Below are 27,741 nucleotides of genomic sequence, written 5' to 3'. Positions count from 1 at the left end.
GAGATACCATCAAAGGGAAACAGATCTCTAGTATTGGGGAACCAAGCCCTAGTTGTTTCACAAATTTTTCACAACTGTTCAAGGGCACTTGAACAAGAGTGGAACATCTCTCTTTCTTTTCTCATCTCTCCCTTCTCACCCCCACCTCCCACCTCCTATCTCTTATCTGAGCACCCCAGAGCAGTCAAATCCTCTTCATTTTTTTCTAAAATCTCCTTTTTCTTATTTTAAACTAAATAATAGCAAAGTACTTTACATTATTATCATCTCATTTCACTCTCAATACCACTCTGTGACATATAGGTGCTATTGTTTTCTCCATTTTACAGCTAAAGAAACTGAGGCAAGGGGAGCTTAATTGACCTCTCTGCCCCATGGGACACAACTCTTAAGTGTCTGATTTGAACTCAGGTCTACCAGACCTGAAGTCCAGTGCTCTCTCTATGCATTATGCCCAGCTGCCTTCCAAGTCAAATGTAACCTCATTCAATTCAGATACCTTATAGGTTTAACCATGATTTTTTGCATGATATGAAAACAAGAAAAATGTGAGGGACAGAGCACTTCTAAAATTTTCCATCTATTTATGACACAGTCAAGAACTTTAAAAAAATAGTAATAGTCAGGGAACTGGAAGTTATCAAATGTTAGTCACTGACTATACTAAGCTAAAAAGAGGTGACATTCAAGAAAGAAAGACAATAAAAGAACAACTAGCTGCCTTTGATGAGTTTAAACTATGAGGCCTTGATGAATTAAATCCTTGGGTACTCAAAAAAATTGGCAGATGTGATTGCTGGATCCCTGTTAGTGATATTTGAAAGGTTAGAGTAACAGTAGAATTAACTGCAGAAGGACAAACATGGACTTGAATTTTTTTTAAAGAAAGAAAATAGATTCTAAAAAACTGTAGACTAGCCATTGACTTCAAATCTCAGCAAAATTTTTGACTGTATTTTTAAAGGATATGACTAGTGAATAGCTAGAATAGGAAGCAGTGTAATGAGCTCAGCACAGGTGCCTGGCATACAGTAAGCACTTTATAAATGTTAGTTGCCATTTTCATCATTTTCTTCATCATCATCAAAAAAGAGCCAGCATGGCTACTTCAAGGAGAGTTGGTACAGTGGAAAGAGTGCTGACTCTGGAGTCAGGAGGATTTGAGTTCAACTCTGGCCTCAGTCACTTACTACCTGTGGAACATTGGGCAAGTTACTTAACCTTGTTTGTCTCAGTTTCCTCATCTGTAAAATGGGCTGGAGAAGGAACTGGCAAATCACTCCAGTATCTTTGCCAAGAAAACCCCAAATAAGGTCTCAAAGAAAATGATTAAACAGCAACAAAAATGGCTTCATCAAGAATAGATCTTGCCTAAGAAACTCAATTTCCTTTTTTTTTTTTGTGTAGGATTATTGGATCTGGGCAATGCTGTAGCTAGAATTTACCTACATTGTAGCAAAGATTTGACAAAGTCATGCTTTTCTTGTGGAAATGAGAAAGCTATATGAGCTAGAAGATGATATAATTAGGTGGACTAAGAACTCACTGAATAGTGTATTTCAAAGAATTCTGAGAAAGAATTGGTAGGATTCCATGATCTCAAAGGTTGCATACTTATCAAAGTTGCAGATGACAGCTTGAAGGGGATAGCTAACATATCAGAAGACAGCTAATAATCTAAAAGATTTTGACATGGTAGAATGTTGAGGTGAATACAATAAATTGATATTTAATTAGTAATAAATACAACTTCTTGTACCCAAGCTCAAAATATCAACTTTATAAGTATGAAATTTGAGAGTCATGACTAGACAACAATTCACTGAAAAAGGTTTTAGTGGACTGCAAGCTCAATGAGTCAACAGTGATATGGCCACCAAAAATAAATGTAGTGTTGGGATATATTAAGAAATTGAGAGGCAACTAGGTGGCACAGTGGATCGAGTAACAGCCCTGGAGTCAGGAGGATCTGAGTTCAGATCTGGCCTCAGACACATAATACTCATCAGCTGTGTGACTCTGGGCAAGTCACTTAACCCCAATTGCCTAACCCCCCCAAAACCCCCCCAAAAAAAACAAAGAAAGAAAGAAAGAAAGAAATTCATAGTGTTCAGGACTCTAGAAGTGAGAGATTCATTGTTTTCTACCTTGATGAGACATCTGAAGTATGTGTTCATTTTTGGGGAATCATATTTTAGGAAGGACCTTAAAAAGCCAGAGATTGTCCAGAAGAGGACAATAAAGGTGGCCTTGAAATCATGCCATGGGAAAATCAGTGAAAAGAACTGGGGATGTTTAGTCTGCAGAAAAGAAGGGCTAAGGAGAACATTATGGCTGTTTCTAAGTAGTTGAAGGGCTTTCACGTGGAAGAAGGCATAGACATATCTTATTTGGCTTCAGAGGGCAGAATTAGAACAGTTTCTGAAATTTGCAAAGAAGCACATTTTGGCTTGATATAAGAAAAGGTCCTAACAATTAGGCAAACCAATGTAGAATGGACTCCTTTAGGAAGTGGTGAGTGGCCCTTCACTGGAGATCTCCAAGCAAAGGATAGTTGATAACTTGTCAGGTATATTGGAGATAGGATTCTTGTTCAGATATGAGTCAAACTAGAAGGCCTCTAAAGTCTTGTGCAACTCTGTGATTCTGGATAATCAGTTGAAGACAATTTCAGGAACCTTCACTTCATTCATTCTTTCTTAATTTAGGGCTGATTCCAGGAAACAGAAAATTAATTTATTCAGGACATTTTTAAAATGCAGCTTCTTAAAATATAAAAACTACCAGAACCTTTCATGATACATTTCTTCACTGCCCTTTTGAGATAAAGATGGTATCCTAACCTTATCATTAATGTGTCATAAGTTCACTTGAAAATGTTCCTGACTACTCTGAAGGATATTCGTGTAGTGTTAGTTTCCCTATTTGAGGAACATAGTTTTGGGAAGGACTTTAGTTTGAGTCTGAAAAACCATGAGATTTAGTGCTTTCTCGGGAGCATTTGCTTTCAGTCACAGATCACAAGAGGACCACTCAATAACAGTAAAACCTTTTCTAAAATCCCATACTCAAGAAAACATTCTGTTTCTGGCAATGGTTCCTTCATACCATGCTATATCAAGCATGGTGAAATACCTGGATGCTTGAGGCATTCACCTGATTCTACTTTTTTTCTTTTTAGAAAGTGATGATAACTAGAGTATCCCTGAAGATCTGGAGATTTTTCTAGGTAATCAAGGTGGTAAGAAGAAAGCCAAATCTGTCAATATTGAAATAGCCCTGTTCTTCCTGTCTATGAATCCTTACAGGATTGGTATCAGGTATAAAAGTTTTTTTTTGACCATTCTTTAAGGTTGTGACTCATTTTAAGGCCACATGCCAATGAAGTCCACATGGTATTTTGTTGGTACGAAGAGCTTCAGAGATGATACTCACACTAGCTAACATACAGATATGTGTGTGTGTGTGTGTGTGTGTTAAAATTTGAAAATTGCATGATCTCATTTGATTTACATTGTTTCATCTAATCCTTAAAACTACTGGAATTATCATGCCCCTTTTTATGAATGAGGAAACAAGTTCAAAGAGGTGAGATGAATCGACCGTGGTCATATAGCCAGTAAACATTGGAAAGAGGATGCAAATTCACGCATGTGCTGATTCACATTCCAGTGTTCTCTTCACTAGACCAAGCTCTCAGACATATTGAAGTGATCTCTGAAATCCAAAGTATTCTCGTTTTCCAAAGCTAATGGCCACATTGCTCCAGATAACTTTCATTTCCCTTTGTCCTCTAATCTCTGACATGCTGGGCCCACAAGGCATATCTTGGAGAATGCTCTTTTTCTCAGACTCATTTACTTTTTCCATATAGCTCTGAACCTTTCCTATCTTCCCAAATGAAACATTAGTTAGGTGATCCTTTATAATCCCATCAAAACATGAACCCACTCTTTCATGCATACATTCATCTTTCACTCATTCATTCACTTACTTCTTTATTGGGAGGCAATTGGGGTTAAGTCACTTGCCCAGGGTCACACAGCTAGTAAGTGTCTGAGGCTTTAATTGAACTCAGGTCCTCCTGACTCCAGGGCTGGTGCTCTATCCACTGTGCCACCTAGCTGCCCAGTACATTCAGTTCTAGCCAGGACTATTGTAATTTGCTTATGTGACAGTAGAATAATAACAATGATAATAATGATAACTATCCTTATATAGTGCTTGAAGGTTTTCAAAGTGCTTTAGAAATTTTACCTCATTTTATCCTGACAATAATTGTGAGAAAGAGGTATATTATTATCCCCATTTTATATATGAGGAAACTGAGGCAGATAGAAATTAAGTGACTTATCCAGAATCACAAAGCTAAGTAGCTGAGGCAGGATCTGAACTCAGGTTTTCCTGATTCCAGGTACAAGGCTATACCACTTCATCATTATGTGCCTCAGTTTCCTCATTTGTAAAGTGAGGAGCTTGGACTAGAATATCTTTAAGTCCCCCTTTTAATACCAACATATTTAGTATTCAGTTACTGTAAAACACATTAAATATTTATCTGTATCATTATTTGACTTAAACATTTTGTGGACAAGAATCATTTTTGCTAAATTTTGTCTTTCAGAAGTGTGGTGTCAAGTCATTGACCCTTGTTTTCCTTGACTGTGTGAAGTTCTGGAAGGCTGGACAGGAAGAAGGCAAAGGATCCTGAGAATGTCCTTACATAAAAAAAAAATTTACTCCATAATTTCAGAAAAATTAAATAGTCCTATGACAGTAATTCCAATATTGGTGTGAATTACCCCTAAACAAACAAACAAATAAAATCTAAGGTTTACTCCATAGTAGCATAGTAGTAAAGGAATAGATATATGATTTATGTATGTATGGGAGAGAGTTGGAGAGAAGAGGCAATTTTGGAGTAGGGAGCATTTTAGGGGAGGGCCTGAATAAGAAATCTGAGTATAGGGTTGTGAATAGTCCAAGGAGGAGCTCGAAAGCAAAGTGATGCTTTTTATTTTTTCTGGGAGAAAAGGCACTAGGATGTATAAGAGAAGTACAGAAGTGGAATTTTCAGGAGCCAGGACCAAATTTTGCTTCCTTTTCAATTTTTTTTGAATAGGGACTTGAGTGATATGCAGACTTAGGCATTACGAATATCCGTTTAGCAGCTGTGTGGGGATGGAATTCAGAGAGGACAGATTAGAAGCAGAGAGACCAATTAAGATGCTCTTGCAATAATCCAGGAAAAGAGGTGATGAGAGTTTGAGCCAGGGATCTGGCTGTACGAATAAAGAGGAAAGGCCTGAGATGAGATATACTGTAGAGGGAGAATCAACAGAACTTGTAAATTGATTAGATACAAGGTGTGAGGAAACGAAAAGAGTTTGGGATAATTTGCCAGGTTTGAGGGAGGGTGACTAGGAAGTCAATAGAAATAGAGAAGTTAGGAAGAGACCTGGATTTTGGACATAGATGAATTTGAGGTATGTATGGTCACCCATTTAATCAATAAGTAAGTATTCATTAAGCACCTACCATGTGCCAGGCACTGTGCTAAGTGCAAGTGCTGAGGATACAAGGAAAGGAAAAAAAAGATTTGGTCAAAGGCAAAAGAAAAGGGATTTGTATTTGCAAGAAGGGCTGCCTCTTTCTCTAAGGCTTGAGAAAAGGAGTGTGATTGAGGCTATGATGTGAAGCATAGAGCTAAGAGGGAGACAGAACTTAAGATAACCTATTTTTTTAAAAATGAAGAATGAGGTAAGGACTTCTGTTACAAAGAAAGAAGGAAGAGGTTAGTGCCCTTCCTAAAATATGGTGCTCAGAAATAAATATAATGCTCCAAATGCCCTTTGACCAGTGCAGAATAAAGTGAAATTATATTCTTTCTGCATACTCTGTTTGTATTAACGCAGATAAAGATAGATAGTATCTATCAATGGGTGTTAGCAGATCCCTCGTATAAATGAATGCACAACCCTTTTTTTTTTCTTTCTAGGCAATTGGGGTTAAGTGACTTGCCCAGGGTCACACAGCTGGTTAAGTGTCAAGTGTTTGGTTTGAGACCAGATTTGAACTCAGGTCCTCCTGACTTCAGGGCTAGTGCTCTACCCACCGGGCCACCTAGCTGCCCCTATTATATTTTTAAAAAACATTTTTATTTAAAATTTTGAGTTCTAAATTCTCTGCATCCTTCCTTCCCTCTCCTCAGCTGGTAAGCACATATAGGTTACATATATGCAATTATGTAAAACATTTTCATATTAATTGTTTTGTTCAAGAAGACTTGAATAAAAGAAAAAGAATGAAAGAAAGTGAAAAATAGCATGCTTCAGTTTCTATTCAAATAAAATCAGTTCTTTCTCTGGAGGCAGATAGTATGCTTCATCATTAGTCCTTTGGGATTGTCTTGGATCATTGTATTGCTGAGAAGAGCTAAGTCATTCACTGTTCTTCATTGAACAATATTGCCGTTACTGTCTACAATGTTCGCCTGGTTCTGTTCACTTCACTATGCATTAGTTCATGTAAGTCTTCCCAGGTTTTTTCTGAAATCCTCCTGCTTGTCATTTCTTATAGCACAATAATATTTCATTACAATCATATACCACAGCTTGTTTTAGCTATTTCCCAATAGGCTCCTTTTGATTTCCAATTCTTAGCAACCATAAAATGAGCTGCTATAAATATTTTTGTACAAATAGGTTCTTTCCCCTTTTCTAGGGATGTCTTTGGGATATAGACCTAGTGTGGTATTGCTGGATCAAAAGGTATGCACAGTTTTATAGACCTTTGGGCATAGTTCTAAATTGTTCTCCAGAATGGTTCGATCAGTTCACAACTCCACCAACAGTTTAGCTATTATTTTAATTTTAGTCAGCAGAAGCCTTTTGTTCAGATCAATATTTGTGTATCAGTTCAATAAACATTTATTAAGCGCTTATTAACTTCAAGACACTAGATACAAGGATTGATTAATCACTTACTATAGGCTAGGTATGGTGCTAGTGCCTTAAAAATATGAACTCATTTGATACTCCCAAGAACCCTGGTAGCTGCTATTATCATCTTAATTTTACAAATGAGGAAACTGAGGCAAACAGAAACTATGTGATTTGCCCAGGTCATCTAGCCAGTGAAGGTCCACAGCCATATTTGAACTCACGTCTTCCTAACTTCAGTCCTGGTGTTCTATGCACTAGGCCACTCTAGTTGCAGAAGAAATTACTCATTGAAAGGAAGAAACTGCTTTTAACTGGTGAGGTAGTGATGATGGGGAGGAACTGGGCATTGTCAGAGAAGACACTATTGCATTGGTTCTTTAATGAAGGGAGATACTTCAAGAGGAAAAAAATGGGCAGGGTGTGGATGGAAGCTCTTTCCAGGCACTAGGGATGGCATGAAGAGGGAGGAGGAGGACAGGACAAGAAATATCCAATCAACCCTCATAGTGGATCAGAGGTCTAATACTCTGTGCCTGTACACACAGTCCAAGTTGGATATACCATGGAGAACTGGGGAGCTGAAGGAGTTTTGTTAAAGGTCAGCTTTTGAAAAGAATGGAACACTGTTGGAGAAGGCTGTATTCTCCTCACTATTCTGGAGCAAGGTCTTCTACCACAAAAATCATGAAAAGAGCTCCTTGCTAATTGTTCTGTGATCTATTATTTCGTCCATTTTCCTCAAGCAATTCTTCCTAAATTGATGACATGTAAGGGGGTTTTGGTCACAAACATACAGTAATTTGTACTTTTTCTGTAGTCTGAAAATTTTTGATTTCTTCATTATATTATCCTACCACTTTCTGGGCATCCATTTTAGACATGTTTAGGAAGCCAAGGTTTTTCTTACTTTGCTTCTGGGAGCTCATTAAAGGTTTTTTTTTTTAACTGAAGCTAACCATAATGCCAATGACTTTTATCAACTACAACAGAATCTTCAAGTACCACCCATTTATTCCTCATGATAGTATTTATAGATGGCACCTCACTTCTTATGTAGGTGGGTGCCATATTGTTATGCAAATTCTGTTGTAGATATTGCTTTGCATTCCAACTTCATACTGAACCTTGGCTCAAAGCCATTAGGGATCAGTTGAAACATTAGATGCTTTGGGCAAAAGACACTGTAGGCACTCTAATGCTGATATGTTCCAACTTTGTCACTGACCATTGGTGTGACTTTAGGTGATTCATTTAACTGCCTCTAGTTTGCTCATTATTAGAACGGGGCCAATACCTCCTATCTCACCCTCTCTCTAAGGACCATTATCAGGATCAAATACTATGGAAGTGAGAGCCCTCTGAAAAGGAAGATGACTTTATGTGCCAAGACCCTACCAGTTATTTCTTAGCTGCCTTACAATTAACATTGTGTTAATAAAATAGGATCCTATGAGAAATGCTTTCATCAGTGCTCACTTAGAGAGTGGAGGGGCTATAATAATCTGTTCTCTTACTGCTTCTTCTTCCTTTTTCTCTAAGATTCAAGAAACGGAATTTTCACATGGAAATTCCTACTTTTTAATGACTTGTGGCACATTTAGTATAGCTATGGTAGAAAGGACCAAAGCACAGGGTAGGGATGACTAAGTTTAAGGACTTGCTGAGACATGGGGCCCTGTAGAGGTTTGAAAGCTATAAGAAACATGGCACACATGGGTTTTCCGGCTATAAACCTTTTACTTTTCAAAAGCATCAGCTTTCTACTTATATCATGGTCCAAAGTAGCTACATTTAGAAATCTTTTGGGTTTCCAGCCTGGACACAAGGTAAAGCTTTGTTTTGGACATCTCTGAATTAACTGAAAGTAAGCTGTAGTACTTGCGGTAACAAAGATCTAAAAAAAACAAAGTGGCTACCTGTCCCTTAGGGGATAGCAGAACAAATCGTGGCATATGAATGCAATAGAATACCACTGTACTATAAAGAACATGGAGAACAGAGAAAAACATTAGAAGAACTGTATGAAGTGATATGGAGAATAAAAAGCAGAACACAAGGACTACAATGATGTACATTAAAAAAAAATACCCCAAAAGACAGCTGGACTAAAATTAATTGCAATAATAGAAATTCTGGTCCTAGGGAACAGACGAAGAAAATAATTTCCTTCCTCTTGGTAGAGACATTGAAGAAAACAGGAGTGGGGTGTTCCATATGCTGCCAGACACAGTGATTCTGTTAGTTGCTTTTACTTAACTGGTTTTCTTTGTTACAAGGGAGAGAGAAAATACCAGGAAACAATTATGATAAAAAAAAAAGGCATTAATAAAACTTAACAAAAGACAATTAAAAATGTTGACTTCAGAGTGGTCATCACATCATTTTATTCTTTCCTTATAATCCTTCCTATGTTGGCATCAGGTTTGTATTTACCGTAAGACGCCAAAATTTCTATTATTTGGATCTATGTTTGAAACTACTTCTGCAAGGTTCTCCTTAACGATGATGCTAGATTCTCCATAAGAACATTGGCATTTAGCATAGGACAGATTCCAATAAAATTTTTAAAAATAAGCTTTAGTCATTGTGTTAGTTTCCTTACTGAAAGCTACAATTGAGTATAATTGTAATGTTTCATTTGTTTTCCTTAATTATGATGAAAAGCTGTTTTCATTGTTCTAAGTTTACTTTGCATAAAACAAGTGATACATTGTGGATGAGGGAGGGCCAGTTCTTTTGAACAGTGAGTGTGGAAAATAACCATAGTTTCAAGAATAGCTAAACAAGTTATGATATATGATTGTGATGGGATATTTTTATGCTGTAAGAATTGATGTACATGATAAAATCAGAAAACAAAGCGATAGGGGACACAGATTGGACTTATAATTTCTTTTTTTAAATTTATTTTTAATTTATGGAATAAAATAAGAATTTCCATAATAGTGTAATAAAAAAGATGATTGCACACGAAACTGCCAATCTATTACATACAACTTGTTATTCCTTTTAAATATATAATAAAATTATCATGTAAATTTCTGTTTTTTTTCTTCCCACCTAGATTAAGATTTAGGAGAGTGGGGAGAAAAGAGAATGGAGAGACTTTTAGAAGGGTGTGTAGATTAAGATTAGGAGGGTGGGGGGAAAGATATGGGAAGGACTCTAAGAGGGGTGGGTAAAATAAGGAATAGGAGGGTAAGGGAGAAGATAAGGTAACAAGGATTGGGTAAAAAGAGAGGCTGAAAAGGAAAATAGTGAGTAAAAATAAGATGGAGGAAAATTCACAAATAGTACTTATTATAGCAGATCTCTGCGATGGCAAGGAATTGGAAATTGTAGGGATACGCATCAACTGGGAAATGGTTGAACAAACTGTGGTATATGATTGTAGAACTATGATTTCACTGGTATTGGGAATTCCCAGGTTTTCTGATTTTATCACATACATCAATTTTTTTTTTAGGCAACTGGGGTTAAGTGACTTGCCCAGGGTCACACAGCTAGTGTCAAGTGTTTGGTCTGAGGCTGGATTTGAACTCAGGTCTTCCTGACTTCAGGGCCGGTTCTCTATCCACTGTGCCACCTAGCTGCCCCCATCAATTCTTATAGCATAAGAATATTCCAACACAATTGGGAAACTTCCTCTACCAAAGTATCTTTTCTACAATTTATTGAAAATTTTAAAACAGAATCTGGAAAATAAAATCCAACAATATAAATGGAAAGAAAAACAATGAAATATTTAAAATTTAATGCTATGAAATTATAATGACCAAAAATAGTCCCAAAGAAGCAATATAAGAAGGCAACTTCCTTCATACATTTTTTTTTTGCACAAGTGGGAGACTATGGGTTTGAAATACTACAGATAATATCATATCTGTCCCCTCTCCCCCGTGTACTGGTTGGTTATGCACAAATGTTTTTTTTTCTTTTTTTTTCTTTGTTATAAGGAATGCCTCTTTGGGAGGGAAAGAGAGAAGGAAATATACTGGGAAATGTAAGTGATATAAAAACAAAAGATCAATGAACTTTTTTTATTTTTATTAATAGCTAGCATTTATATAGCACTTTAAGGTTTACAAAGTCCTCTGTATCTCTTATCTAATTAAAAAAACAAAACAAACAGTGAATGTGTGGAACCTTCTTTCCCATTGAGACCTAAAATTTATTTTCTTCCTATTTTCATTTTCCACAATTGACAATGTCATTGGCATCCACGCAATTAAGGTTAATGTCTATTCTGGGGAATGGAGATTATGAGCAGACATTATCACAGCAGGGCCTGGTCTAGATCTGTTTATATAGTGATATTTCACAAAATTAGAATCAGGATTAGAATCCAATATTTCAGAGTAATTTTAATCTGAGGTTATAATGGCTATGGAATTACACAAGCAAGATAATGTATGAACTTCACTCTCATCTCTTTTTACATTAAAAAAAATCTGTCTATTCCTTTCTTGATCTGCCTCATTAAAAAAAAAAGTCTTATCACTACTTTTGGTAACATTGTTTTCATTTCCCATGCCACTCTGCTAATACAGCTGTCCCTTGTAGTAAGCTAGGTAAAAGAAACTGCCAACTTTGACCACGTCTGACAGCCTCATTCCACACTTGTAGTCTACTATCTCTCTACTACAAGAAGAGAAGTATGTTCCAAGATGGAGAGTCAAGATGGATCATCGCATGGATCTGAGTTCTGATGTCTTAATGTTGTTTTCTCTGCCTTATTGTGACCATTATTCTCCTTGTTTATTTCACTCTGCATAGAATCCTATCATCTTCAAGTGTCTACATTCTTCTTTGTCTTTTCTTATGGTACAAAAATTCCATTATATTCCACATGCTGCAATTTATTTAGCCATTTCCATACTGATAGTTACCCACTTAGATTCCAGTTTTTTTGTTACCCTAAAGAGTGCTGTTAGGGATATGTTCTATGTGGGATCTTCCTTTGTCATTGACCTGCTTGGAGTAAAAGGCCTAGTTCAGGCATTGCTAGGTCAGGAGGTATTAATAGTCTAGTCACTCTTCTCATATATTCACTATACTTTACCATATCCCCAAATGACCTTATCCTCTCCTTAATTCTCTAGGTTTATCATGTTTTACTAGAAGTATGGTCATATCCCAGAGCTCATTTTTTAGAAGCAGCCCAAGTTCCTCAGAGAATTTGGACTTGGATACAGAGACAGATTTGGATGATATGCCAAGAGTGTCTGAAAGGCTCCAGGCTTATACAGTTAGTCTCATTAGAAAGGCAGGAGCTTTGTACTGCCTATGATGCAAGTAAGTACAAAACAGTGGGGAAAGGACTGGATGCATAGGTTGCTAATAGATGCCAATACGCACACACAAATTTATTTGGTTACCAAACACATTACCATCATACCTTGATCAGAGATGAAGGAAATCTCCACTTGTACTGCCTGAATCATAAATACTTCAGCAAATGTAAATCAGACATCCATTCATAGTACTAGCAATGTATTCAATTTAGGTTGGTTGCCATTTTTGTTTTATAGATGAGAAACCAGGATTGTGAGCATTTAGTGCCTGAAGCCATGAAGTCAGAAAGTCTCAGAGCCAGAATTTGAACTCAAATCTCCTGGCTCCAGCCCTTTTTCTCTTGAACCATTGCTGGCACAATGAATACACAATCAACTCCCAGGGTTATTAGATATTTGTAATATTCAGAAAATGGCTTCTGAAACTAAATCACTACTTCCTCTCTTTCTTCCTCCCCCACATCTGGTTAAGACATGAGATCAATCAATCAATCAACACTTATTAATGAAATGACTAAAATGTGGAAAATGCAAGAAAGAAAAAGAGAACCTGGGGATATAGATCATACAGAAATTGAATAATCTCCCTATAAATAAATGAAATCTTTTTATATTTTAAATCTTAGTATTGACATTTCCTGAATCACAGCAAACAGCTTTGGAGGAAGTGACATGGGGCCTGTGTGTCTTGCTACCAAAGTAGTATATAAACACCCAGAAATAAAATGCTCCTTTTGTGTTAATCAAGATTAGGCATCATTAACACAAGAGCCAGGAAGAAAATAGACATAACCGTGACAAAGAAAAAATGTAAAATCTGTGAACAAGTTAATGAAAAAATATGAGATAGAATATTTTGCCAGAAGAAATAAATTTTGCATTATTCTATAATCTTGTGCTAAACTACTTGATACATTTAACAAATCATTCATGGGAAAGATGAATTTGCTTATATCTCACGGCATGAGGTGAAATGAAGATTTTAAATCACTACTCTAATATCATTATAGGAAGGTGGTGAAAATTCACATGCTAAGAACTTCTACAAGATTACAGAAGTGTTATGCATTTTTAAAATTTTGTGGTGCATTTGTTCTCTTATCTCTATAAAACTTATAAACTTTCTAAAATTTTATTTTGCTCTTGTTCAGTCATGTCAGTTGTGTCTGACTCTTCATGACCCCATTTTGGGTTTTCTTGACAAAGATACTGGAGTGGTTTGCTCTTTCCTTCTCCAGCCCATTTTGACAGGTGAGGAACTGAGACAAACAGGGTTAAGTGACCTGCCCAGAGTCATACAGCTAATAAGTGTCTGAGGCTGGATTTGAACTTATGAGTCTTCCTGATTCCAAGCCCAGTACTCTATCCACTGCACCACCTAGCTGCCTATAAAACTCCATAGTAGCTATTATTTGAGGGAAAAATTTGCCAATCTGTAAAATGGGATGGTAAAAATAACTATACCACACATTGGAAACAGAAATTGGTGGACAATGGTAGACACCTTGTTTTCATGTATTTATTCTACTGATGATGGAGAAAGAGCAGCAAACAGAACTGTTCTGAATCAAAAGAAACCCAATTTCTTTGGGTAAGCAAAACACTCAATAAAATAGCTTGTTTTTTTGAGTATAAAAGGCAGCTTGATATGACAAAAGAGATGAAAAGTAGCCACTGATTTCTGGTAGGGCTACACTTGATTTATGATCACAAACTAGCATATCAGGTCAGGTGGGTTCAGAAGAAAGAGTGTGACACTTGGAGTCAGGAGATCTGGATTCGAATTCTAGCTCTAGTTTCTTGAACTTGAGCACATCACAAATTTTTAGTCTCACTTTCCTATTCTGTAATAAGGGAATAATAATACTTGCATGACCTACTTTCATGGGGTTGTTGTAAGGAAAGCACTTTGTAAACCTTTCTTCTAATATTAATGTGAGTTATTATTATTACTACTTTGTTCCTTATGGCTAAAATAATATTTGATTTATTGAAGCAAATGTCATGATGACATTTCCGATTCTTCTTTGAACATTTCTGTAGGGCTTAGAGATCTCTGAAAACAAATTGTGCCAATCTATGGGGAAGGATTTCTACACTTGCAGTGATAGAGAAATCATTCTTCAAAAGACCTACCCTCTGACTTACCAAGTCTAATGGGTCCCACCTGCCCTATATTTTCCTGTGATCAAGACCATTCTTTATGACCCCATTTCAAACTTAACTTGCTATGTGACTTTAGCTAAGACACAGAATCTCTTTTTCTTATTTTAATATATCCATCTTTACAATAAATATGCCATCATTACTGAGAGCATTTAGGATTCCTGTACAATAGCTAAAGGGAAAATTATAGAGTAGGGTGAAATAGTTGATGTATTCACAAAACAGTGTTACCTCTCTTGCCAAGTCGAGTAAGAAATTGCTTGCTGATTTCCCCTTTCTACTGTGACCTAAACTTCTGATTTATGATAATAGATGACATCCATTTCCTCCATTTTACTTAGCACTCCTGCAGGACTACAGGATTATTACTATAAAATGTATTCCAGAGGTACATAGGGATGGTGCTACCTGAGTAACTTGGTGTGTCTGAATAGTTGTCTCAAATATTAGGGATGCAAGGACCAACATCAATGAAAGCTTTTTATTAGACTGACTCACAACCTTTGGCTCACTGGAGAATATCTGCCAGGGTTTATGAGAGTTGCTCTCTCAAGGCTTCTTGTCTAAGCATGATAACCTTGGATGAAATTCCATCATCTCATGACCTCACCCCACCCCCATCTCTCAAAAGGACTAATTTTATGACCAATAAATTATTCAATGCTTTCTAAATTATAAATGCCAATATATGAAAAGGGGTATTTTAACTAGGACATTCCTCACATGAAAAGTAATTTATCATGTTGGATAACATAGACAGCAGCAAAATTTAAGAAAATAATACTGCTAATATAGTTTATTAATACCTTTCCTATAGGGGTGACACTAAAGAGTTCAACAAAGAGTTTTATTGTTTTTCAGAGAGACTCTACAAACCTCAATCAAGTGATCTGAAATTCTGTAAAACACATGCTCGTTCCTTAACTTCAATTTCCTTCAGTAGTTTTATAGATCCCTTAGGCCAGACAGAACAGAAACAGATGGCGCTCTGGAGAACTTTACAGTGCATGCCTGCAATACCACAATAAATTTAAAAGTTTTGCAGATAGTGAGCTTCTGGTATTAATCCTGATATGAAATGGTTCTGAGTGTACTATGGTATTTTCAAATTTTTTAATCTGTTTGCTAATCACATCAGCTAAAATATTTTCAAAACTCGATCTCAAAATTCAAAAACCTTGGCAATATCATTCTGACAAGTCGGAAAAGCAGGCCGGCATCTGTTTATATACCATCGTGCTTTTCCCTAAGGCCTACCTTGCCCCATAAATTGTTCTACTGGTGTGAAAAAATACAAGTCAGGTCTGAAAAAAAAAGGTCTCCTCTTAAATCACAACCATATTTGCCAGAGAAAAAGAGTACAACTGCATATTTAAAGGAATAACAAAAGCATGCCACGCTATTTTTCCCTTTATTATTTTTCTTCCCTAAATGATTTTCTCATTGTTACACTGTCTACCTAAGTTTTACTGATATCATGACAATTCTTTTGAAAAAGTTGAATATTTCAATTATTTATGGTTCTTACATGATTGTACTAAGGGTAGTCATACATGGAGGTTCTCTGTAAGATAAATTTAAAATCAACTTTAAGGAATGTGTTTTCCAAGTGGAGATTGTGTCAAATACTCCCTTCCCTCCAAATTTACATGTGGACTGAGTACCAAACTATGGCTGAGGTCAAAGTAATCAAAATATGCAAGAAAACAACAACAAAAACAACAAAATGCCACCTTAACTATCCAGAAATGGTTTTCTGGAGTCTTCAAGAATCCAGAAGGATGCCCAATCTAGAAAGAGGAAACATCTCTTTTCTAGTGGCAAAGAACCTCCAATTTTAGATATACCTGCCTGAATGGTTGGCAGCATCTTTGAAAGGCCAATTTCCCCCATCTTTACCTGTCTAAAATGGAGATGCTTGGAAGAAGTAACAAAGAAGACGAAGGGGAAATAAAATAGTGAGTAAAAGGGGAGAGTGTAGCAGACACTGAAATATCAGGAGTGAGAGTGGCAGTATACAATGATTAGAAGAAACAATGGTGGTGGAGGTGGGACAAGCAATAGTTACTCTAACTTCAGGAAAATAGAGACAGAAGAGGTAAGAGACAGAGAAGCCTGGAACTAATGAATATCCACTTAAACAGGAACAAAACACTTGCATGTATTTGAATGCGGAGAAGAAGGGGAAGGTAAGGTAAGATCATCTATATTTTAGCAGTTCTTGAAGGTCTATCCCTAAGTAAATCCTCTGTTAACTTAAAAATTCTTCTATAAAGACACCTTGTGGATGATACTGGATAATTGAGATTTTTAAAAATTGAAACTTTTTTTTTTTTTAGAGATGATGGAATTCATGCTAATCATCGTGCTGAAAAGAGATAATGGGTCAGGGAGGTGATTCCATGGTTGAAGGTCAAACTCAAATTGGGAGATAGGGAATCCTGGGTCCTGACCCATCAGGATTGGTGAGGACAATGATGGTAAGACTCACAGTTTTTAGGAAAACTGAGGGTTCATAAGATAAATAAATAAGCCTTTCAGGCTGGGATTAGCTCAAAGAAGCTGTCCAGGGGCTGACTATCTAGACGAAGGAGAAGCTAATTTTGAGTAATTCTGTCAGCAAAATACGGAGGCTGTGGAAAGTGGTGAACTGGAGTTTGGCTGTTCAAAAGGAAGGCAGTTTCAACTGGGGAAAAAGAAGTAGACCTAGACATCAGCCATAAAGGATCTTGCCTTCATGATCAAAGGTGATGAGTAAAAATACTTTCAGTCTTAGGGTTGAAAATAAGAGTGAATTAGGAAGAAAAAAATGCAAGTGATTCTAAAGGCCTGAATTATATTTAAGTCTGTATCAAGCTGACTTACGTAATATGAGCTATATTTGCAGTTTACCTAATTTGTACTTTGAGATTTTCCTGTACCATAGCAAAGTAATTTGTGTAACTTAAAGGGCAGATTAAGATAATTCAAACTTCTACTTAATGCAAGAATCCTTTTTTTTTTTTTGGTGAGGCAATTGGGGCTATGTGACTTGCCTAGGGTCACACAGCTATTAAGTGTCTGATCTGAGACTGGATTTGAACTCAGGTTCTCCTGACTCCAGAGCCAGTACCCTATTCACTACACCACCTAGCTGCCCCTCAAGAATCCTTTCTACGTCATTCCTGACTATCAATAACCTTGTCTCTATAGGAATACTTCCAATGATAGGAAACTCACCATCTTATGCACTAGTCTACTCTATTTGTTAGAAGGCTCCTTCTTATACTTAGTTACAACTTGACTCTCTTGCTTTGTCTCTTAGTCTTTTTTTTTTTTTTTTGGTATCATGGACTCTTTTAGCAGTTTGAAGTCTATGGACCCCTTCTCAGAATAATATTTAAAAATGCACAAAATTGCATACATAAGATTACAAAAGAGGCCAATTATATTGAAATAATTATCTATCTATCTATCTATCTATCTATCTATCTATCCATCCATCCATCAATCTATCTATCTATCTATCTATCTATCTATCTATCTATCTATCTATCTATCTATCTATCTATCTATCTATCTATCTTTAAAAACAAAGTTCATGGAACCCAGGTTTACAACTCATATTCTAGAGAAGGGGTGGGGAACCAGTGGCCTTGAGGCCACATGTGGCCCTCTAAGTCCTCAAATGTGGCCCTTTGACATAAGTTCTGTGAAGTTTGGATTCAGTCAAAGGGCCACACTTGAGGACTTAGAGGGCCACCTGTGGTCTTGAGGCCGTAGGTTCCCCATCCCTGCTCTAGAGTAACATAGACTGAGCTTATCCTCATGGCTACTGTTTTCAAATATATAAAGACAGCTACAGTGTCATCTTTCCCCTTTAGGCTCATCTTCTCCATGGCTATCTGTCCTTGGTCTCTTTAACCAAGCATTGCAGGAGATGTTTTACAGAGTCATGAAAAACCAGTGGATGAAGTCCACTTTTTCAATGTCTCTCTTAAAATTTGGTGTCCAAAAGTGAGCAGAGTGGGTTCCAGGTGCTGTCTGACAAAGGGTAAGTAAAGTGAGATGTTAATTTCCATAACCTGAGTATTAGAATTCTATTAATGCCAACTAAGGTTTCATTCAGTTTCATTTGTGTTTAGAAGCCTCAGCATACTGCTGGTACATGTAAAGTCTGAGAAATATGAAAACCACCAGATCTATTTTCAGAGCAACTGTTTCCAAGCCCATCCCTGAGGCAAGGATTATGATCCTAGAAGTATAGTTTTAGGAAAAAGCTTCCTCCCACCCCAAATTATTTCTTTCCTTCTGTTGCCTCCGAAGGTGGTAGTAGGGAAAAATAAGCCAAGGGAAAGGGAAACTAGCCAAGGGCACTTCTGTTTGTGGGCTGCCATGTTTTATTACAGATATGATGTACAATATGTCAAACACTGAGTACGAGGGTTTATATTTCATTCAACATTACAATTTAAAATAATGCTGATGATGAGAATTTCCTCCAAACAATATGGTATTGCTATAAACATTAACAGGTGAATAGAATTTTTTTTTCTTTTAAGGTAGCAGATAAATTTGTTCTACGTGGTGTATAGGTATCCATGTGTATGTACAAATGCTTCACTTGTAATTCCAGTAAGATTTGGTACAGATAAAATATAATTGTAGCCTATCTATTCTTTTTGTTTACATTACTTGGTTTTACATAAGTCAAAGATGAGTCATATTCAAGCAGAGTGCTGACATGGTACAATGGGTAGAGAATGTGGCTCACAGGACAATTTGGGTTCAAGTTCCTCTTGTGATGAGCTGGGTGACCCTGGGAATATATCAATGCTCCAGGCAATTTCCTGACACTGTGAGGTACAGAGAAGGTGGTGATTTATTACAACACCTATTATACTAGCTACGAAGTGATACACATAAGACATTTACTAGAGTATTTGAAATATTCTTTCTTGAGTGTAAACTGATTTGCATAATGGCATGTTAATAGAGACTACTTTTGCATTACCTTCCATTTCTTACTACTTCTAGAACTGCCCCAGCTATTTAAAGACTATACTAAAAGAGCAGGGAGTAATAAAATAACAAAAGAAAATAAAGTGCTGTTAGCACTTAGCAACACATATGAAGCTGACTGAAATATGATGTTGTAATATTCATTTCACTATGAATTATAAATAGCTATACCACAGGTCTCAAGAGATACAAGCTCAAATTTTCTAAAATGTAAGGTGCATTCGAGGGGAGGAGGGATAAGACATTGTAAATAGGTAATGGTGTGGATATTTTTTTTTAGCACAACTCCCACATATTTATAACCCTAGCCCTAAATATATCCCATCTTTTCAACAAAAACAAAATTCCAATCAAAGTAAAAAATACATCTAAATGAACGCAGCAAATGTATTCCAATGGGTATGTGTGGGGGAGATGGGGTTAATAAGAGTGCACTATTACTGGGTAGGCAATGAACCAAGACATAGATGGCAGTGGATGATTTGCATCATGACTTTCTCTCCTTCCCACATCCCAGGGTGGCTTCATGCATATGGAGGGGTCAACCTCTTCTTCACTCCATTGGACACCAAGCAAATACATCCCACCTCAGTCCTCCTAAACAGCCCCATGGAAGTTCCCTGAAAGGCAGGGTTCCACAATTCTATGGGCACCTCTTACTCAAGCCTGAGCCAGGGATGTCAGACTGCCTAGGGTTTGATTAAGTCTGCTCATAATAATTCTCAGGAAGGCAGGCAGGGTAACAACTTCATACTTTTGCTCCACCTATGGTCCTAGCTACCAGGGCATGTATTAGTGCAGAGATTTAGACACTTAAGAGGCCATTGCCTTTTCTTTTGAGAGAAGGCTTGATATGGCAGAGCTGAAGGACCTGGGATGAGATCCTGGCTATTCTCTATTTGCTACCAGAATAGACATTACCATCTAACAGAATTTCTGCTCCTACCCATATTAATTCCAGTTTTGCTCATAAGCAACAAGCTGCAGTGAAAAGATCTCTGGATTTGGAGTCAGGAGAAATTGGTTCAAGTCACTTAACTGCACTATCTGCAAAATCAAGGCATTAAACAGCCCCTTCCAGATCTCAGTCTAGGATTTGATGAAGCTGCATTTGTCTCATTAAAACTATGTCTTTGTATGTACTTTAAGAATAACTGATGCTTAATAAACATGAAATGGAACTCAATTGTTCTGGGTGCCCAAACCATGTAAAATGGTATTCACTTAAAAAAAAAAGAGATTAAGAGAAAAAGAACTAAGATAAAATGACTGTCATGGAGGGGAGAAGAGGAGAAGTTAGGTCAATAGTAGAATCCATATTAAGTAGAAATAAAGAATAGCATTGAACTTTTTAAAGGATGTCACTAGATAAACATAGTCTTTGATTTGATTAACATAGTAGGAAAGAAGACTGGGGTTGAGAGGGGAAATCCTTACTCTCTTTTTCTTAAAATATAGAATTTATAACCTTCTGCAGGGTTTTTAAACTGGGAATCTGGGAACTTTAAAAATTTTTATATATTTGATATTTGCCATTTAAAGTTTGATAACTATTTTAAAATGACTTTCTCTGTAAATCTAGATATTTTATCTCACGCATTTAAAAATATTATTCTAAGACAGAGGCAATAGGTTTCACCAGTCTGGCAAAGGGTTCTATGATACAAAAAAGGTTAAGAACCTTTGTCCTAACGTTTGAATAGTTGCATGCGCCAAAAAAAAAAAAGCTTTCACTTTATGTGGAAGTGAATGTTTCTTGATATGTCTGCTTTCATTGTAACAGTATCAAAACCTTCTCCCTAATAAACTTAACCACAAGAGTTTTTTTAAGTGCCTGCTTTCTGCTAATTTATAAAAAGCAGAATCCTGTCAGATAAAATTTCATGAAAATGATCTATAAACCAGACTGTCAAAAGTGAAAGGTACTCAGGGCAGTACTTATGAACAACAAATACAGCAAAACCACTGGAAAGGTTTCCCGTTACTGCAGCAACAGAAAGCACAGTAACACAGCTCACGTTACGTGGATTTGCAAGTTACTGTGAGGTCACAGGAAATCCTGAAATGTTTTCCACATTTTCTTTCATACATTTTATGTCAAATTTCCTGCAACTGAAATCATAAACCATCGTCCTGCTGGAACTTCTTCTGAAAGAAAGGAGATCTTCTGACACTCCCTCCCGAACACCTAATAACTCAATTCCTACCCTGGTAACAAGACACTGAAAGACAGGATTGAAAATGGACTATGATAAGGCTGAAATGTCAAATGTGCTGAATCTTTCATAATGAAAACCAAACTGATATCTTTAAGACCATTATAAAAACTACACTTAATGGGCCAGTGAATGCCTTTTTCTAGAAAGAGTAACAGCACACATTATTTTTAGTAAGTATATGTATATACTCAATATTCCTCCAATTTCAGATTCAAGATGTATAATTGGCTTTAACTGCACATTTTATTGTATAATCTGTGTGTAAGCAAGTATATAAATGTATATACAATGTTCCCAGTTCCTTACAAAGTACCTTTTATTGTTTCTCAAATGATTATAAGAGGATAAGTAGAGCATGTGAAACTTGGAAAAGTAAGTGTTCTCACAAGATTTATCACTTATAACTACAGAATTCAAAAGCAGTTCAGGCCAATGAAAAATGATGCTAAAATGTGAATATTTCAGAAGTAAAATAAAAATTGTAGGTCATCATTTATGGACAAGAATGTTTAGCATACATTACCTCTCCCGACATATCAGGTGCCATAGGAACAGCAGGCCATAAACATGAGTAGATTGCAAAAAACACCACCCAGAGTGCAATGCTGCCCCAGATTGCTATATGGCTGAACTGTGGGGAGAGGGAGGGAAGGAGAGAAAAAGAGGGTGTTGAAGTTAATACACTTTTTTAAAAAAAGTGTTGGATTATTATTTCAAGGAAAAGATGCAGATGTAACTTTTGTAAATCCCTTCTAGCTCCTGATTTTACCCCAAAAGGATTATTTTCAATATTTTGAAAATAATCTTTTTTTTTCTCCCTAAGGGTTATATGGCTATGCAGTCTCTCACCAAATGCCATTCTCCACTCCAACCCCACGGTCACAATATATACAGTACTAGAGTTATAAACTAAATGAGAAACTTGTGTGTGCATAGTAAATGGAAGCCAAAGGAAAAATGTCATTTCACATAAACCACTAACCTCTAGAGAAAAAGTCTCATTTGGATGAATCAAAAATGCTACAGAATAAAGAGAACCCTAGTGTGTAAGTGCTCAGAAGTCATCTTTGTAATATATTCAAATGAGGTCACACCCCACAAGCTTTTAACCTTGGAATCAACTTAAGAATCTGCAGTTTTGCTTCAATTCACCATTAGGTCCTTGTATTTTCTTCTCTACATCTTTTGGATTTACTCCTTTTGCTGCCCCCTAAATGTCCCTTGCACATTTTAGAATTTGTTCCTTTTATATGACCCGTCAAATAAAATGTTAACTCTGCCATATATTGCACTAGCCTCCCTTAAAACTTAAGATAAATTGTCAGCTCCATCCAAGCAAACTTAGTTGCTCTTTTCCTTGCTTTGCATATACCATCCCCTTCCTCCAGTTGCCCTACTCTAATCTGGAATTTTATCTTTAGATGAATTCATGTCATTGCCTTCAAAATTTTATTCAAAAATACCTCTTCATAGAAGCTTTTCACTGATTAACCTAATATTGCTACAAGCATACCCTTTCATTCTATATCAATCTTGCATTTAGAGATTCGGTGTGGGTTGTATTCATTTATACCCAACAGTGTTTTGTTGATGGGTTTCTGGCTTATGCTTTCCCCTGCGCATGTTAAACAACTAAAAGTTTTGGCTGAAATTGCTTAAAAAGCTTTCTCTTCCACTTTGGCTTTTTTGTACAAGTTACTGAAACAAGCCTGTAGGACTTGACTAGAGAATAAGATTTTGGTGAGCCTTGACCCATGTTTTCCGTTTCTTTTTGAGAGGCAGCATAGGACTGACTGGAATTTAGGCGGTGTGGGCTCAAGTGTCTGATCTGCCAACTAACTAGCTGTGTAGTCTAGAGGATCTAAAGTTCTTTGAAGTCAGAGACTCTTTAGTTTTTGGTCTTTGCATCCCCAGTACCCAAGCACAGTGTGGCACGTAGCAGACACTCAATAAAAACTTTCTTAATTGATTCATGGCTATATTATGACATAATAATAACTGCTCAAATGTAAACATATGTTGCTTTATGATTTCCAAAATATTTCACTGAGCTTCCATTTCTCACTTGTAAAATGGATTTTATATCCTTCACAATTCTAGAAGTCTGAGGTACCTGGCTTTTTGTATCCTCATACCACACCCCACATAACAATAGCGCAATGCCAATGGCAGTGAAGTTGCCAGTCAATGCTTATGTCTGGCTATTTCAGGCTCCATATAAACTTGTAAAATAGTCAGAACCTTGCAATTTAAATGTTAACTAATCTGTGATGATGGACATTACCATCATGAATATGTAAAAGACAAAGCAATTAATGGGGAGAAAAGAGAATCAGTATTGGACTTGGAGTCAGAAGATTGAACCCCTATTTGATGACTCAGAATCTATATGCTCTTGGGCAAATTAAATCTCTTTGACCTTCAGTTTCCTTATCTGAATAAGAACAATAACATACCAAATGGCATATTTTATTTGGCTGTTGTGAGTACCAAACGTGAGAATGTGTATAGACTGCTTTATAATCCCAAAGCAATATAAAAATGTGAGAAGTGATCATCATCATCATCATCTCTCTCTCTATATATACACATATCTATAAAGATGTATATATATATATATATATACATGTATATAGATGTGTATGTGTGTGTGCATACACACACACACACACACACAGAGAAGTAGATAGATGGATAGAGGTAGAACTGGTTTTTCATTATCCACAAGTAGACTATTCAAATTATGATTCAAACCATTTGATCAATATTTACTTCTAAACTCTTGTTGATTTAGAACCTTTGTTAATGTATTCACTCCCAGCAAAGGCAAATTCCCACTTCTAGTTTACACCCCCATGATGGGAAAGAAGGAAAAAAAACCTATTAAAACCAAAATTTTCAGTTATTTTGCCTGTGCTGGGAAAAGCTGGAAAGCTAAGAGGCTTGAGGAATGGAGTGAGGTCTCCATCAATTGCTTTGCCTTAGGCTGAGAGCTGATGTAGTCTGTCTCCAGAATGTAACAGAATGGATTTTGGGGCAGGAGGGAAAGAATATGGGGACTCAGGATTTCTTTATTCTCCCTGAGTTGGTTTGTTTAAAGTGGAGCTTTAAAAGATGGAAAGAGCATTGGACTTAAGTCTGAAGACATGAGTCTTAGTCTCAGCTCTGTAACCAGCCTTGAGACCTTGGGCAGATCCTTTCAGTATACTCATCCATAAAACAAGGACAGTAATATTTGTACTGCTTACAGCATAGGGTTGTGGTAAGAAAAAAATTGTGTAGTGGGAAGGCATTAAATGCGATCCATTGTTATTTGTTTTGCAGCATTATGAATTTCCAAGTTGAACATAATCATATTCAATTTAAAAAGACCAAACCAAGTATAATTCTTTTGGATTATTTGCTGTTTTGAATTATCCATCTTACTCCTTGTATTAATTAACATGGATATTTGAGAATGAACTGTATATAGACGCTTATCTAAGAACCTAATGGTAACTTGCTGGATTCAATTATAGAGTTTCAACTATAACAAAGATATCATTTGACATTTATATTTCTATGGCTCTGGAAAATTACAAGTTGAGATACAAATTACCCTACTATGAGAGGTTAAATGCCAACATCTTCTCCAAATCCAACTAAGAATTCAAAACCTGACCAAAGGAAATCCATGCAGAGGGGGAAAGCACATATACATACAATTTCTCATTTACATATGACAACCTATGGACTAGATTTCTACTCCAATGCTTCATAGCATGCATGGCATGGAAGTTACTAAGTTCTTGAAGACTATTTTAGTGGAGTGTAAGTTTTGGCAGAGCCTATAAAAAGCTGGAAAGACTGTCCTCAGCAACTGAAAATTACCCAAAGTAAAGGTTCTTTACCAGAAAGCTAACCACCAAGTAACGAACTGTGCCCAAAGCAATTCATGAAACCAGTTACTAAGGCCTGAGGAAATTTTCAGCTACATCATTTGAAGGAATATCCACATTGATAAAAATAACAGATCTTTGGAAGTACTCAAAAGCCAATGCCAGATAATGCCTAAAATGAGGGAAAAAACCCAGTAAATTCATAAATGGTGCATGAGTCATGCCCTCTTTCACTTATTTTTTTTTCTCTTCTGCCACCCCAACTTCTTGTAAGTCCCAGCTAAAATCCCACCTTCTACAGGAAGCCTTCCCCAATCCCTCAATTCTAGCACTCTTCCTCACTTACTCATTTATTAATCCTGCATGTAGTTTGCTTTGTATATATTTGTTTGCATGTTGTCTCCTTCATTAGATTGCAAACTCCTTGAGGACAAGGCCTGTCTTTTGTCTATTTTTGCACCCCCAGTACTTTAACACAGTGCCTGGCACACAGTAGGTACTTAATACATGCTGATTGATTATATGTTTACATTTCTCTTTACTAAAATAATTGCTTATTTAAGCAGAGCTTCTTGCTTTCATTATTTTAGTCAAATATAAAGATTAATTTGCTTGTAATGAAATGAGATTTATGAAAAACCAAACATTTGTGAAATTTAGACTTAAATTTAAAGATTTAATTAAATTAAAGCTTTAAAAATGTGGATAATAATCATGAGACTCTTTCTTAACTACTTTTATGAATATGAGCAAATAGGCACAATGAGAAAATTGCTAATTATTTTCACTGCTGCTATTACCTGGTATTAGACTTTCAGACACATTCCAAAAGCAAGAATAATAGTGTGATGAGTGACTTTGTGAACATTATCATAAATTACACACACACACACACACACACACACACACACACACACACACACATATTTATATTTGGTGTCTGAGGGTCAGCATAGTTAAATCTAGAGGCATTGATTACATACTATCCTAGCCATTATCTTTCTTGACTTTAAAAATATTATTGTCATCTGTTTTTATATTACCTTTATTTCATAATAGACTCCCTTTCTTCCTCTCCCCAGAGACCCAATGCTTATAACAAAGAAAAAAAAAATCAGTTCTGCGAAACTAGCCAAGAAGTCAACCAAATGTATGTTGTGTTCCATAACTATAGTGTCTCACTCACCTCTGCAGACAGGGGAGAGAAGTACATTTTTTTTTCATCTCTTCTCTAGGGCAAACGTTGGTTATTTTAATTACCAAGTTCAGTGTTCAGTTTTTTTTTTGTTGTTGTTCTTTCCATTTACTTCTGTGGATATTTACTTCCTGGTTTCTGCTTATTTAATTTTGTATCACTTTATATGACTTTCACTGCTTCTCTGTATTCTTCACAGTCATCATTGGTAACTGTACAGTAATATTTCATTATATGTGTGTACCACAATTTATCTAGTCATTTCCCAAATGATGAGCACATACTTTATTTCCAACTTTTTGTTGCTATCAGAAAGTACTGTTAGGAATATTTGGGTGTATATGGGGCTTTTCTTTCTGTCCCTGACCTCCTTGGTATATATGCTCAACAGTGAGATTTCAGGATCAAAGGGAACAACCATTTAAATTGCTTAAAAGATCAGTAACCGAGTTTCAAATTGCTTTCAAGAATGGTTGGGCCATTTCATAGCTCCAGCAACATTGTATTATTGTCTTTCATTCCTCTCCAGGCTCATATCTTGACACCCTGGGCTTCTTTCTCCACTATAACAGAGCATCCTTCTCATCCTAGAGTATCACTCTGCTCCAGCAGCCACCTGAATGTGGAAGATAACTCAGGCCCTGACTGATTGCTTTTTCCCAGAACTACTATTTAAAGGAAAGTGTCCAGGCCAGTCATATCTTTAATCCTTTGCAGGTTCCATTCTTGATTTGCTGGACTTTTCCCATCACACCCCACTCCATGCTCCTGAAGGTACCATCTTCCTCTCCCCCTCCCCGTATCCCTCCCCTTTTCAGGTTCCTTTTATGTGTTGTCTTCTCCCGTTAGAATATGAGTTCCTTGAAGGCAAGGACTTTATTTCTTTTTGCTTGTATATGTATGCCTACTGCTTAGAACCATATCTGACACATATTAAATGCTTGTTAGGGTAGCTAGGTGCACAGTGGGTAGAGTGCTGGGCCTGGAGTCATAAAAGGCTCATCTTCCTGAGTGGAAATCCAGCCTCAGACACTTACTAGCTAT

At 36.5% G+C, this 27,741-nt stretch overlaps 1 protein-coding gene across 1 annotated transcript in view; it reads right to left on the bottom strand.

Annotated features, from left to right (window-relative positions):
- Positions 1 to 27,741, bottom strand: part of ATP8A1 (ATPase phospholipid transporting 8A1) — a 282,797-nt gene that overhangs the window by 14,753 nt on the left and 240,303 nt on the right. Inside the window, 1 exon segment of the mRNA XM_020990843.2 lies at positions 22,148 to 22,255. Within this exon segment, the coding sequence (XP_020846502.1) occupies positions 22,148 to 22,255 (108 nt within the window).

Source organism: Phascolarctos cinereus, unplaced genomic scaffold, assembly GCF_003287225.1.
Source record: "Phascolarctos cinereus isolate Bilbo 61053 unplaced genomic scaffold, phaCin_HiC Scaffold_9;HRSCAF=440, whole genome shotgun sequence".
In the NCBI taxonomy this organism is placed as follows: Eukaryota; Metazoa; Chordata; class Mammalia; order Diprotodontia; family Phascolarctidae; genus Phascolarctos; species Phascolarctos cinereus.
This window is presented reverse-complemented; position numbering and strand designations above follow the sequence as displayed.